Source organism: Xiphias gladius, chromosome 11, assembly GCF_016859285.1.
Source record: "Xiphias gladius isolate SHS-SW01 ecotype Sanya breed wild chromosome 11, ASM1685928v1, whole genome shotgun sequence".
Classification (NCBI taxonomy): Eukaryota; Metazoa; Chordata; class Actinopteri; order Istiophoriformes; family Xiphiidae; genus Xiphias; species Xiphias gladius.
The window spans coordinates 13,403,125-13,418,054 of NC_053410.1; the positions used below are offsets into that span (position 1 = coordinate 13,403,125).

At 40.5% G+C, this 14,930-nt stretch overlaps 1 protein-coding gene across 1 annotated transcript; it reads right to left on the minus strand.

The window, feature by feature from the left end:
• Positions 1 to 239: 239 nt before the first annotated feature.
• ogdhl (oxoglutarate dehydrogenase L) lies at positions 240 to 14,591 on the minus strand. Its single transcript, XM_040140101.1, has 21 exons — positions 14,519 to 14,591; positions 13,618 to 13,720; positions 11,427 to 11,542; positions 11,162 to 11,316; positions 10,540 to 10,686; positions 10,346 to 10,436; positions 10,064 to 10,243; positions 9,804 to 9,932; positions 9,277 to 9,456; positions 9,025 to 9,177; positions 8,243 to 8,345; positions 8,027 to 8,155; positions 7,381 to 7,531; positions 4,103 to 4,230; positions 3,821 to 3,999; positions 3,573 to 3,644; positions 2,772 to 2,897; positions 1,786 to 1,858; positions 1,525 to 1,688; positions 1,259 to 1,413; positions 240 to 1,141 (listed from the first exon to the last, which is right to left on the minus strand). The coding sequence occupies exons 1-21, from the start codon at positions 14,576 to 14,578 to the stop codon at positions 1,018 to 1,020; spliced, it is 2,718 nt and encodes a 905-aa protein (XP_039996035.1). The 5' UTR covers positions 14,579 to 14,591; the 3' UTR covers positions 240 to 1,017.
• Between the last annotated feature and the right edge of the window lie 339 nt (positions 14,592 to 14,930).

Sequence of the window (14,930 nt, forward strand, 5' to 3'; positions counted from 1 at the left end):
GAATGTTATTAACGGTACAAAGAGTGTAATGTTAGTGACATTTCTGTGAGTGTGATTATATTCAATGTTTGTATAATATTTTGTCAGGAATGTTTATTTTTTAATAAAGGTGTTGGAGGTTTAGTACAATTTAGAGTCTGAAAATGTATGTTTGTTCTCTTTAGACAACACTTTGTGCTATATACATACACTCTACTTTAAAAAAAAAAAAAAAAAAAAACATCGAAAAGGCCCTATGTTGAATAGTGTTGACTGGATAAAGTGCAGATATTCTTCCAGTAAAACCGGGATCAGACTACATGATATTGTCCCAAAAATGGCCAGGACGGGGCGTTTTTTGTGGAGGTTTTCCTTCTGCAAATCAAGGGTAGAAAAAAGATAAAAGGGTGACAGTGGGTGATTTCAGGCTATATAAATAAAAATGACTTGTTTTCATCTGACATGGGGCATGGCCATGGAACAGCAATGAGCACTGGCCACAACAATTTGCTGTTCTGTCCCATGCATTACTTTAGTGCATTAAAGGGAAAAGACAATGTATTCTGCATATAGGCCATCTCATGGAAAGACGAGTAAATCCAAATGTTTTTTGCCTTGTCCCACCTAGTTTAATAACATCTACAGTGTCCTCTGTGACACTTCTGACACCATAATTGTTGCAGGTAATGAAAGTCTGCAAGCTACAGGATGACTGGCTGGGATTCAAGATGTAGTCGGACACGTCTCTCGTCCAAGTCAGAGCAGGATCATGATCTTTTAATCTGACACAGTGACCATCTCCAAAGACATAAATGTTGCGTAGTCTGATTCAGCCGTTAAGTCAGTTAGTACTGTAGACTTATCTTTCACGCAGGGTTGTCAGGGGTTCAGACGATGTTTAGTTACACCAGACTATGCTCCAGATTGTCACAAATCTACAAGAGTTGTAAAACTGTGCTATGTGAAGACTTAATAAATATACTATGGTGGTTTGGGATGAAACTGCACCTCCAGCTTGGTTCTCATTCCAGATCTCCATTACAAGTCCTTCCCCTGGAAGGCGCCCAGGTTTAAAGCAGTGTCCATGAACCTCTTCAGCTCACTGAGGTGAGTGGACCTGTTTCCAGTCGCAGGCGCAGCTGCAGGGTCCCTTCCCACATACCTGAAAGAAACACTGAAAGTTTATCCCCAGTGACAAGAATTCAGGTCCTTCACAAGATTTTCTTAACGGATTATTCCAGTTTGCCTCTGTCATGAACATATCAAATGAGACCCTTACCAAATAGGTTTCTTGTTAGCCACCACTGTGAGGAAACGCGGGCGGACGTAATCGTAGTAACCCATGTTTTTGTGCTCCTCCTGACACCAGACCAGCTCAGCGTTGGCGTATTTCTCTGCCTCTGCTCTGACCAGGTCAAATGGGAATGGAGAGATCTGAGGGGGAAGCCGAAGAATAAGTAGAAAAAGAAATGACAAAACTGCATCACTCCCGTTTCAAAATACACAGTGCATGACATGCTCAGACTGAGGAGATGGATTTAACACCTGTTCGAGTCTGATGATGGCAATGTCTCTCTCCAAGTTTTGCTGTTTCCTCTCTTTAGCCAATTCATAGTAGACTTTGCCAGTGCAGAAGATCACCCTCTTCACTTGGCCTGGGCTTTGATTCACAGGACCTTCATCAGGAATTAGCCTCTTGAATTTAGTGCCTGCAGACGTTGAATATGGTATGTTTGCTACAGCTGGAGACCAAAATTTATGACAGATTCTTCTGTCACATTTCATAGAGATAAAGTAAAACTTCACCTTTGGCGAGGTCATCGAAACTGGACCTTGCATCTGGGTGCCTCAGCAGAGATTTTGGAGTGAAAATAATCAGCTGTGAAAAAAAAGAAAAAGTTTCTGTCAATGACAAACAACAGATTGATTCTGTCATCCGGATCTTCATTGTGAACAATGAAAAAACTCAAGAGATAAAAGTTTTTATCTCTTTTCACGCTAATTTGTTGCCACCATATAGCACGCAACATCAGCACTGGGAAAACAAAACATTTCTTTAACAATCAAATAAATAAAACCCTTCTTACTCAGCCAACCAAGTCCAGAATTTCAGAGTTTTTCATAAAAAAACAAACAATATTATCCCCTGTTGGCCCTCTTGCTAATTTGCTCAGGAAGTCATTTTCTCATGCTTCGTAAAGCATTGCATTTATGTGCGACAGGGGATTCACTGTGGCTGAAAACTGTGAGAGACGGAAAAAAGAGCTGTGCACATACAACAAAAGAGAAATGCTAAGTAGTACTACTTTAGGAGTTTGTTATCAGTATTATCAAAGGTTGCGCATGTTTCTGCAAATTGAAATTCTTTTTGAAGCATTTTTTGTGATATAGTATTGTATCATAACATAGTAGTTTTGACAGTATGTCTGTCATGGGTGAAGCAATGAACAAATATTAAGACTCCCCAGTTTTTTTACTTTCACGTTTTCACACTTGAGACTTAAGTCAAATAACGCACAAGACCTAGTGCGGTGGTAGACAGAATATTTTTTATTTCAGCAGGAAATAAGAGTTTTTGAGGACTCTGGACATGTCTTCTAACATCAGTAACTGCTGTCAAATCACCAACTGTGTGGCTTGGATTTATCTTTGAGGAAAGCAGTGGCCTACAGTGTTGTCTGATTTGAATGTAATCTGTGAAAAAACTTATAATGTAAAAACAATCATCGCATGACAAACTGGAGCCAAGCACAAGGCAGATAAAATATAGTGAAGGCGATGTTGCACTTTACCGGTTTTCTGAATGGCAGCAGAATCTGCCGCCTGAGCACATGACAGTAGTTGGCAGGCGTGGAGCAGTTGACCACAATCCAGTTACAGTCATTCAGCTGCTGGACTTCAAAATCTCCATGGAGCTCCTTCATAAAAAAAAAAAATAATAATAATAATAGTTACAAAGAAAATACAAAGGTTATTGACTCTGAAAACAAAAATTTAACTTCATGTACACAAAATTATAAAATTATAGTGTTGGCTGCAGCAATGTTTTTTTTTCTCATAACCAAGGAGGAGACATAACGCTTGAGTACAACAGTGCACTCTCTCTCTCACACTCACACACACACACACACACACACACACACACTCTCACTCACACACTCACACACACACACACACACACACATACACACACACACACACACACACACACAGAAAATGTTAATCCTTTAGTATGCTCCCACTAATAGTTTGATCAATATCCCATTTGAAGATGAATCTGGTGAGCTTCTGCTGATGCAGCCCGCTGTGGCCCCCCCCGTGAATGTTCCCTCGTACGAGCTGACCCTTTGACCTGAGCTACTGCTGAATACCAACGCCTTGGAGGCCTCAATGACCAGACTTTTAAGCTCTAGATAAATTGGCAATCATCACTTAAGTGGTCATTACATAAGCATAGCCATTAAAACAGGATGCTACTGGATGTTAACTGCAGCTCAGTGTTAGAGTTTCTTTAGACATTTATCATGAGATAATCACGTTCCCGAACTTGGTCACTATTTGAGCGATTATGTAAATTGTACATGTGAACACACAGGGAAGTGATCAGGGTCATCTTTGCTCATCTGCAGAAAGCGCTCAGGTCGAGCTGATGAATGTTCTGGACCCTGAGGACAGAAGACGAGAAGAGTAGGACACAAAATTACCAAATGGAAGAGGAAATTCACTAAAAGATATAGTAAATTCTAATGATCCAAAATCTGTTTCATCTGTAAATACTACAGAATAACATACTTATTCCTTTTTCTAAAGAACTATAGCCTGGTTGATTTTCACTTCTCACCATTCCCTCCATCCCATGTGGCAGCAGGAGAACAATACCATTGTTGCGCACCCACTTGGCCTGGCCGGAGCTGATAAACTGGTCGATGATGCACTGGGCTGTGTTGTGAAAGTCTCCAAACTGGGCCTCCCATAGGATCAGAGCATTTGGACTGGCCATGGCGAAGCCAAGCTCAAAACCTGAAATCATAGTCATCGTCAAACAGAGCCAAAAATAAATAAATAAATAAAAAAATCAGACTTTCTATAGCATGCTGTGTAGCCAGAGTGCGTTCAGTCACACCTAGGACTCCATACTCTGATAAGGAGCTGTTGCAGACAGTATAGGGAGCCTGGTTGGCCCACAGGTGGTTCATGGGTACACAGATACGTTTGTCCACCTCTTGGTCATGCAGAACATGATGACGGTGGCTGCAAAACATAGAGGCATAGACAGACAGAACTGGAAGTGCAAATAGAAAAAAAACCACTGCTGTGAAAGACATCCATTTGCGTATGGTACTTGAATGATTATTTTCATTTTTGATTAAACTATTGATTATTTTTACTAAAAATGGTTTAGTTTATATAAAAGGTAAGAAGCTGGAACCACTTCATGTTATTATTTAAATGATTAATCCATTGCTGACTATTGATTTAAGGACTTATCATTTCACCAGTAGTATTTAGAGCACAAAAAACAAAGTGTGGTATTTCTTAGCTGCAGAGCGATATTTCCACAGAGGATTTTCAGGACTGTCAGGAAGCTGTTTTAAATGATGGTGGTGAAATAACAGGCTTTCTAAGGTAACTAGATTTTTTTTTTTTTTTTTTTTTTAAAAAAGGTTCTTAACCCAGTAGTTGCAGGGTAAACACACACACATGCACACACACTACAGCCCGCGTTTCAACCCATAAAGGCACTCCATGAAAAGTACCCTTTTGATCTCTCCTGATCTTCAGCCAGCATGAGGCCCAACAAGAGTTGATGGGAGCAGAGAGCCAAGCATTAACAAGCTCTGCCAGTCCGCTCGCTCCCAGTGTAGGAATCAGCCCTCAAAACTGGCACGATCAGACAATCACTTAAACCCCTTTAACATCACTCTCACGACGTCCACACACACACACACACACACAAACACACACACTTTCTAGCACTGTATCCTAGAGGTTATGTAAGTGTCAGACAGAAGAACTGCAGGAAATCTATTGATTATTATCTTGAATGTGATATATTAACTCCAAGAGGACTAGATGATCATGATTTGAGTCCTTTGAATAATATCATCCATAATTATGGACTAATGAGGGCACATAATGTACTGCATAATTGTTTTGTTTGATCCTTGCTCCACATCTGCAGGATATACACTTTCTCTTCAAGAAATCCTTAGATGAAAGAAGAAAATAGTGAGCATCCAGCATTAATCAAGGGACAACACATAATTTCATGTGTCATTTTCTCAATCCACTTGCACACAATCTGAAGAGGACCCAAAAAACCTCACGAGAATGAGGTCTTTCTCTGGGATTGCCTCATAAACTGCGCGCCCACCTCTCTCTTCTTTCCGTTTTTTCACCTACACACACACAAAAACACACACACACTTCCTCTGCCTGGGGGCCCCATTAGTCAAGGAAAGGGGTGCACGGTGCAGCCCATCAACGCACCCAAACCCAACTACTGAATCCATTAGTTCACACTGTTACGTACATCACAGAAACGCAAGCAGGCCCACTCAACTGTAACATGCCAATATGCTCATTTCCTAAGATGGGAAACAGAGTAGTGGGGGATGACAAAAGTGTAGGTGGAAGAAAGCAAAAAGCGGTAAAGGAAGGTAAAGGTGGTAAACTATAGCTGAAGTATGATGAGAAAGAAAGGTAACACAAAGAATAAAATCTGGAACAAACAACAGGTGGTACAGAGATGAAGGGTGTATGTAGTGTTAGACTTTCATTTTTTTTCAGGCCAGGAAAACTACCCTATTGAAGGGGACAGTGGAATGGGAGAAGTAGATGTCAGTGGTAAATGCGAGGCAAAAGAAAAAGCCCTGTAGCCTCTGGTTAGTGTGATGTATGTTGCTGTTAGCTTTTTTTTTTTTTTTTTGGGGGGGTCAGCAACGATAGGCTGGTGGAGAAATGATAGGGGACAGATGAGACAGGCGCAGTGAAAGGGAGATCTGGTTTTATTCATGTGTCACTCGTTCCCGCCATACCATGACAACACCATGTGGGCTTCACAGATCCCAGGAGACTGTGCTGACGTCTTCTGTCTGACAGACTCCCTTTGCCACCCAACCCCCATCCCCCAAACACTTAATTCGTTATCTTTATGAGAGTGTTTGTTACCCCTTAACTCTGGTCAGGCATGCAGACCCTGACATACTCAACAAATGTGCCAATTTGATATCAAAATAGTACTATAACAGTACTCTATTTGGGGCAATCTCAGTTTAAGAGTCGTCGCAGAGCTGGGTGACACAGTATTAATGACATTTTCCAATGTCAACATACACTCAGTGGCCACTTTATTAGGTACTCCTGTGAAATCTAGTGTAGTCAAAAACAACTGCTCTGCCATAAATTCTACCACTACAAAGATAATAATGTTCAGTTTTGATTGACAATTTCAGAGAAGTGTTAATTTAACTATATTTTTATTACTGAGGTTGTAGTTTGCATCTGTGTTGAAGTGGACTACATTATACTGAGAGATGTTTCTAATGTTTTACTCACTCTATTTACAAACATGAGGGGAAGAATATTAGAAACATATTTCATTTTAATGCAGGTCGGTACAACAACCCCACTAACTATGACCTCAATAACAACTATATAGTTGAATCAGCACCGTTCTGACAGTGTCAACAAAAACTGAACATCATAATCTTCCTAAATGCAGAATTTGTCACAGATTTGTCTGTATAGGTGTACCTAATAATGTGGCCAACGACTGTATATCACAATATGGAAAATGTAAAAGGAATCACATTTTTAAAAAATGTTCAAAACAACGAACTGTGCTCCCTTGTTGTACATTACATGAAAAAAAAACTCTTCAAAAGGCATAAATAACTCATGTTGTTAATTTTCAATTACAGATCATCATTAATTTGGACAACAGTAATTTGTAGATAAAAAGATGAAGTCATTTCCTCAAATTATGATTCAGCTGAAAGTTGATAAACAATGATACTGACTTATCACCCAGCCCTATCACATCATTGTAAACAATGATACAGCTCAATTGTAATGAGTGTGTGAGCACATTTGGTCAGACGAGAGACTATGACTCCCACAAGGACTCCCAGGCTCTAAAAATCTAGATCGGAAAAAAAAAAAAAAAAATCAATATACTTGAAACACTCTTTATTCAATAACTACACTTGGAGTTTCTTTAGTACAGCAGAGCTGCACACTTGTCCACAGTAGAAGGCTGTGGTGGCAGTAGGACGTCCTCGTAGTGCGGACAAGGGCGTTAATACAAACAAGCATAGAGGTTTAAAAAAATATTGATATTAATCCTCGTAGAGCACATTGGAGAACATTGAGTTTTCAGTTGTGTTGACATGGACTCACCTGAAGGTGCCACGCTCTACATCCTGCCCACTGAGCCGCACATGGATGCCATCTTTGAGAAGGGAACCGAAGGCCACGTACTCTCCTAGAGCCCAGTCCATCTTACGATTCTTCACCAGGTCGGCTCGACCACGCAGGATACGAGACACACCTGGAGAACACACACACACACACGCACACGCACACACACACACACGCACACACACACACACACACACACACACACACACACACACACGGGAACAAAAACAAAACCAAGTGATATCTTAGGAGAGCATTGGAGAAGGGGGTGTAAAACGCAGTGGACTGATGTACTGTATTGTAAATAACATTAAAAACCCTGTGTAGGCCAAAATCTTGCTGTTAGGAAATTATGTGTTTAGAGGTGAACTGCTTTAATTGACTTAATACCATCTCCTTAAAAAAAATGTCCAAAAATGAAGTAATTGTGGCACTGAGGTTTGTGTTTTAAAAACATTTAGCATATTATTCAGGGGCATGTATCCCATAGTGCAGTAATGTGTGCTCCTTTGTCACAGCGTCGATTTCTGGCACAGTATCTCAGTATTACTTCTATCATCGCTATTACCATGACTGCTAGCCTGTTTCAGTGCTCTAATTTCCTGCACAAAGCAACCAAACTCACCAGGGTGGATCTTAAAATCTTCCAGAGGCACTGAGCTGGCTGTCTGGCCAATGTGCTGCAGAACCTCCTCATCCAGTCCGGTGGGGACACAGCTCATGCTTTTGGGCTCTCCCTCTGCTGTGAAGAAATCTACAGAGAGAGACAGCTTCAGTCCAGAAGGAACAGAAAGTATTCCCAGAAAAAGAAGAAAATATTTAAAGTAAAGGAACAATTTACCTGGCCAGGGGGAGTCGAGCCAGTGTCGAATGTGTAAGATCTTTTCATCCTTGGAGCTGGTGTATGCCTCCTCACATATCTTGTCATATTTGGCAACTTCCTCCTGCAGCCAATTTTGGTATTGCGTAATAGAGACAATGAAAAATGCCACATATAAACTGATGCACAATTTGTTTACTTCAATGAAGGTACAACAGCCGACTAACCAAAACTGTGTGTAGCTGAGACAGAGAGATAGAGACTGAGAAAAAGAGAAAGAGATATTAGAGGAGGAGGAAAATTTCCACCAGCATAATGGTTCTGCCTTGCTATATTAAAAAGGGGGGTTTTGCAAGAATCCAAATAGCCAGCCACACAACAGAAAACAATGTCCATCAAAAGCCAGGAACAAGCACACCACAGAGTTGCTGCAGTATTTCTCTGACATGTGGTACTAAAAAAAAATATTCAGAATGGATGTTACGATCAAAGTTTCTGTTTTGGATGAAGAACCTGAGCAATTCCATTAAATAGCGCCAGAATCTAAGGTATACTTCAACTTCATTGAGCAATATATACAATATGTGAGGGATTGTGAGGCTAGGGGATTGAAATGAGTCAGTAAATTGAAACTCAAACACAGCAGCACTGGCTGAACATATTTACTCGGAGGCTAGGGTAATATCTAAGTGTGATTTAATGCGCATAGTCCAGCGGATGGTTATATCAAATAAAACAGCATACAGTAGCAGCTACCAATATTCAGTATATTTAACAAGACAAAACAGCATTAGATCACAAACCTCAAATTCCTGCAGTGTCACAACTCCCTCTGCAATGAGCTTGTCAGAGTACTTTTTCAGCACATGCTCCTGCCGACGGATCTGTTTGTACATCAGCGGCTGGGTGAACATGGGCTCGTCCATCTCATTATGGCCAAACCGTCTGTAACTAACCTTTAAAAACACACACACACACACACACACACGCCTTAAAAACAGAAAATATCTCTTAGTATGTAGATGTTAATCCATTAAGACTTGACTGTGTCTGACCAGGTCAATGACGACATCCTTGTTGAAGGTGGTCCTCCACTCTGCAGCCACCCGACACACGTACATGACGGCCTCGGGGTCATCAGCATTCGCATGGAAGATGGGCGCATTGACAACCCGAGCCACATCGGTGGGGTAGGGAGAGGAGCGGGCGACTCGAGGGTCTGTGGTGAAGCCAATCTGGGAGGCAACAATCACATGCTAAACATAACTTTACATTTAGAGCCTAAAATCAAAATGAGTGCAAGACAATGTGGTCCACTGTGAAATGACAAAAGCATATGTAAAACAAAAGCTATAACACCTCTTTTAGTAGTTTTTAATTACAATTTGCTTAGAATCATTATTTTAACAGAATCGTGTAAAGCAATTGTAGCAGTAGTAGTAAATTTACAAGTAAGGTCATTAGTAATAGCAACGGTATTAGTATTACTGCCCTAACTGTTGGCATGTGAGCATATAATAAAAGATATGCATTCTGGTAAATATGCCAGGTCATATTATATTGACAGTGATCCTTCCAATACCTGGTTATTGACCACCACATGGATTGTACCATGTGTCGTGTAGGAGGGGAGCTCACTTAAGTGGAAGGTCTCATATACAACTCCTTGTCCGGCAAAAGCAGCGTCACCATGCATCAAGATGGACATGACCTAAAAAAAATAAATAAATAAATAATAAAATTAAAAAAATCACATCATAGATTCAACAGGATAAAGCACCTTGCCATCATGTTTCCAAAACATAAACCTAACCACCATGCACATTGTATAATAAGTGTTACCTTCTTTCCCTGGGTGTCGCCTCTATAGAATTGTTCAGCTTTGGCCTTGCCCTGAACCACTGGATCCACTGCCTCTAGGTGGGAGGGGTTTGCCATGAGCGACAGCGTGATGTTCTTATCTGTCTCACGGTTAATCCTCTCGTGGTACATCCCGAGGTGGTATTTGACATCACCCGAACCCTACAATTACAGACATGGAGATTACATGAAGCATCAGTTGTATCTCCAAAATGCTCTCCTCTGATAGTTTTCCACGTTGTCACATATTAACAGTTTCCTCACCTCATCAGCAGCCTCTAACTTGGGGTCAAACTGGCAGAAGATCTGATCCAGGTCCTTACGGATCACATTAGCAAGGACATTCAGTCGACCCCTGGAAATATAGTTTACAAAGTCAATATCAGAGACGGGAGAAAAATAATTGGCTGCATGCATAGATTGACCTGAGAGGTGACAGAAGGTGTAGTGCACATTACCGATGAGGCATTCCCATGATCACACTGTCGATGCCTGCGGCACTTGATTTGTCAATGATGGTTTTGAGGGCAGGGATGAGCACTTCACAGCCCTCTAGACCAAAACGCTTCTCTGATGACCACTTCCTGGCCAGGAAGTCCTCAAACCTAAAGATGAAAAAGTTCAGTTTATAATGATTGAAAAATAGAGTTCATAACTGAAGATACTTTGTGATATTAATGTAGTGAATAGTAAAGAATTCTGATACAATATTATGAAGATTTAGGGTACTTGCACACAAGGATTTACGTACGTGTGTACTCTTCGGTGTGAATAGGAAATCAGCACAAATTAATTTACTCTACTCTTACATTATTACAAGGAAATAAATAAGTCACAGGAAAAGAACATGCACACTAAAAACAGGCAGATCACTTCCAGGAGCCTCCAGTAACTTCTAAGGTGATTTATTAAAGATGAAAAATTAGCTCACATGAAGAATAGGGTGTTTGTCTTTCCCAATATTCAGGCATACGAGTGTGTTGCTTATGTTACGTGAGTCCCTGACATGAGCTATAACTAAAAGTGAAGTATCTTGCCGTCACCAAAGTGTAAGTTGGAAAATGTTTATTCATTGCTGACCGCGTGGATCTGATCAGGCGGGCGAGCAAAGTTCTCTTCTCAGCATTAGTGAACTGCATGATTCCTGGAGTCTCAAATTTCTGACGAATCCACTGACACTGGTCCACGTTGTTGATGAACATGAATTCGACTCCTATGTGACCACAGTAGGATGTCTGAAAAAAGAAGAGATTTAAAAAAAAAAAAAACAAATAGCAAGGTACAGTGTTATGGCTTTTCCTCATCATTAGAATAATGTATGGACACAAACACACAAACAAAATACCTCCAGTCTGCGTATGATTTCTCTCAGGGGAAGAGTGGTGTTTTCACCTCCGATGAAGGTGGTAGGGGGCAGCTGGAAGCTCCTATCCAAGTCAGACTCATCAAGACCATAGAAACCTATGATAACACCATGTGAAACTTGATAAGGCAGACCTACCGTGTGTGTGTGTGTGTGTGTGTGTGTGTGTGTGTGTATGTATGTGTGTATATATATATATATATATATATATATACATACAAAAATGTTCTCCCTCTCTTATATTCCCCTAAATTATAATTAAATCTATTTTTATTTAGTCAATTAAAATCAAATTTTTGTGTAGCACCTCACTGTCAAGGAAGGAAGCTATTTGTTTCCAGGGAGCAGTATTGTATTGCAATTCAACAGACCTTAAGAAAATCCAGACATTCAACACCTAAAACAAATAGTTTTCAGCACAATTACATTCATAACACTGAGACCTGCCTTCATCCAAGTTTAACTAATGACCTGGAAATTGAACATTTTTGACTGTAAGGATATGATATGATATTTGAATATTTGTGGCTAACCGGATTAGTTGGTTAGTCAATTCTTCTGACATTGGTCATCAAACAATTTTGATAATAGAATAATTGTCAAAGTTGTTTATCAAACAAAAATATCAAAAATTTGTGGTTCCAGCTTCTCAAAAGTGAGTGTTTCCTAATTTGATCTGTTTTAGGTCGTTGTCAATTGAATATCTTTGGGTTTTGGACTGAATGTTGGGAAAAACATGCAATCTGAAGATGTCATCTTGAACTCTGGGAAATTGTGTTGGATCTTTTTTCATTTTATAGACTAAATGATGACTAACTAATCTATCAAAATATAATAACCCAAAGATTAATTGATAATGAAAATAACAATTAGCTACAACTCGAAATGAGACTGCGGTGCTCCCTCCAAACTCAAACTTCAATCAGAGTTAATTGATTTGATGGCAAAAACTGTGAAAATAAAGCTTGGGTGGAAAATAAAATCTATTAACCTGTATGAATTTGTAAACAGTGAGGCAGCAGGACCTGTGCAGATACAGCATCAGTATCTGTTGCCCAACATAGTTTTTGTTCTGACAAAGCCCACCTGAGAGAGCTGGTCAAGCTCAAGATCGCAAGCAGCATAAGAGGAGACAAGTGCAAATCATATTAGGAGCATCGCAAAGACAAAGGGGGCCAAGAATAGACTCACGTACTATCAGCTGACCAAATGAGGGGCCACGGAGGCTGTCATTAGCTTTCATTAAGGAGCTATAGCCCTGGTGACAATACATAATGCAATGCTATGTCCTGACACACACTGATCACTGATAACAGCAGAAACAATGTCTCTCTCTCTCTCTCTCCTCTTTACTAGCTATTACTGTAGACTTCGATCGCTTTCCGCGGCCATCCCGCATCTTTTGGCCCTCAGTCCACTAAATGAAATGGAGAATGACAAGACCTAGGCCTGAGATTAATGACAACATTAGGCTGACCAACCTGTATACGGACTTGGTGGAGAACGCGATGGGGCCTTTTATACTGAAATACCACTCACACTCTTGGGTCTGATGAGTTATGCAACCCTGGAGCAGAGATGTGTGTATAATGCATGTATACATGCAAATCTACGTACTGTACAAACCCCCAATGGGATATAAAAATATCACTGAAATAAAGTGTAGGAAAAATACATATCAGATATTTTAATTATTAGGAAGATGAAGCTTTTGAAGTAAGCCTGATAAAGAGAATAATATGCTTTTGACTGAAATCTTTGAACACGACAAGTATCCTGAGTTAATTAGAAGAAAGGCCTTCTATAGTGGGAATCTCATCAGCATATATACTGCCTGCGGGTTAATTCCATACTTCTTTAGTTAGGAAAGAGGGGTATAAAAAGAAACCATATAGCTCTTATTTACAAAGTCTAAAGAATTAGTCATAAAGTCATTACTAGTCAGTAATTAAAGAATAAAATCAACAAAAATGTCATTTTGACATATATTTTCGAAATAATACAGCCTGGTTTAAATGTGTTTCATGGAGCTTACGGTAATGAAACCACATTAGTAAATGAAAAACTATGAAGACAACCAACTATAGACAACAACTTCACAAAAATTTTCCTATTTTCAGAAAACTTTTATTTTTGGTAGGTGTTTGTGATGAGCAAGAGTTGCGAGGCTCACCTAATTTATCGATGGTGGTGATCAGGTCGGCGGGAACGAAGGAGTCCAGGTCAGCCCCCAGGATTCCCAGAGGGTCTAACTGGGCAACATGGTGACCACGAATCTACTCGGAGAGATAAAGATCGGAGCGGTAAGAAACGATGGAGAGAACCAGGTAAAAAAGTGACTAGCAGGACAAGAGGCAATTTGGCAAAGGGGCTGCTGCCATCATGATGCTAAGTATGAACAGCTGGAGAATAAGCTGACACTCAGTTACAGGTCAACCTTTCTGAGAAAAGAGCCCCATGGGAGTGCTTTTATGTGTATGTACGCACACACGCGCACACACGCGCACACATTCCCACCGGGATTTCACCAAACTAGGAATAAAAGTGACGCCTTTGCCAAATGACAGAATTTAATAAATCCCTCGGATAGTTCCTCGAATTAATTTGAAGGCGAGGGAAAATGTTACCACCTGTTTCGTTTAAGTATTCTCTTTGATATTTCCATTTTAGAAAGGCAGCCGGGGTAAGTAGGCTAGACTTAATCTACCAATTTGCATAACCTCATGCAGTGACAAACAAATTGCATATTCCTTTTAATACAAGGACACACACTATAAACAGCTCCCATTGCCAGCTGCATCTGTTTTGGCAACTCAAGTTGATTTTATTTGATGCATGTTTCACACACGCACGCGTCGGAGATACAAACAGTCAGTGAGTTGTGGATCAAGGCAGATGACATCTTAATTCTGTACACAGGCACTGCTTTAAGATTTAAATTCATGCCCAGGAGATAGGTGATCAATCCTTTAATTTGTGAATAACATAAATCCACATTACACCAAAAGCTGATGCATGGATTTGTCTCGGTATGTGGGTGTTCCTCACAGCTGGGCCGGGTGAGTGTGGAGTACCTGGTAGGCTCTAATGAGAGAGTGCACAGCCAGGTGGTCCTCCACAACTTTCTGTGCCATGTCTGGTGAGTGGGACAGCACTCGGCCCTGGAGCAGAGCGCAGGGACGTCTCTCACCCGCCTCACCAGATGGACTGGAGTCCTGGATTTTACGGAAGAATGTATCCCACGACTAAAAGACAGAAAAAGACAGATCCAGCCGAGGCAAACAAGTCCATCTCAAACATGGACCAAAAGTACCCCTGCTTCTTAGTGACTAATATTGAATACATCAGTGCACACTCTGTGTAAGATGTGTTTTAATGTTTTCTTGCCTTTTAGTCACAATGTAGAAAGCAAGGAAGAAAGGTTCGGGGATGTAATGTCTGTGAAAGGCCAGGCAGGAAACCAGGACATTTGCAGCTCCAGTATAT

Coding starts and splice junctions, on each gene's coding strand:
- ogdhl (XM_040140101.1), bottom strand. CDS start 14,578: ATGGCACAGAAAGTTGTGGAGGACCACCTGGCTGTGCACTCTCTCATT. Junction 4,000..4,102: donor ATCAGAGTATGGAGTCCTAG/GTGTGACTGAAC, acceptor CTATGATTTCAG/GTTTTGAGCTTGGCTTCGCC. Junction 1,859..2,771: donor TGCTGCCATTCAGAAAACCG/GTAAAGTGCAAC, acceptor TTTTTTTCACAG/CTGATTATTTTCACTCCAAA.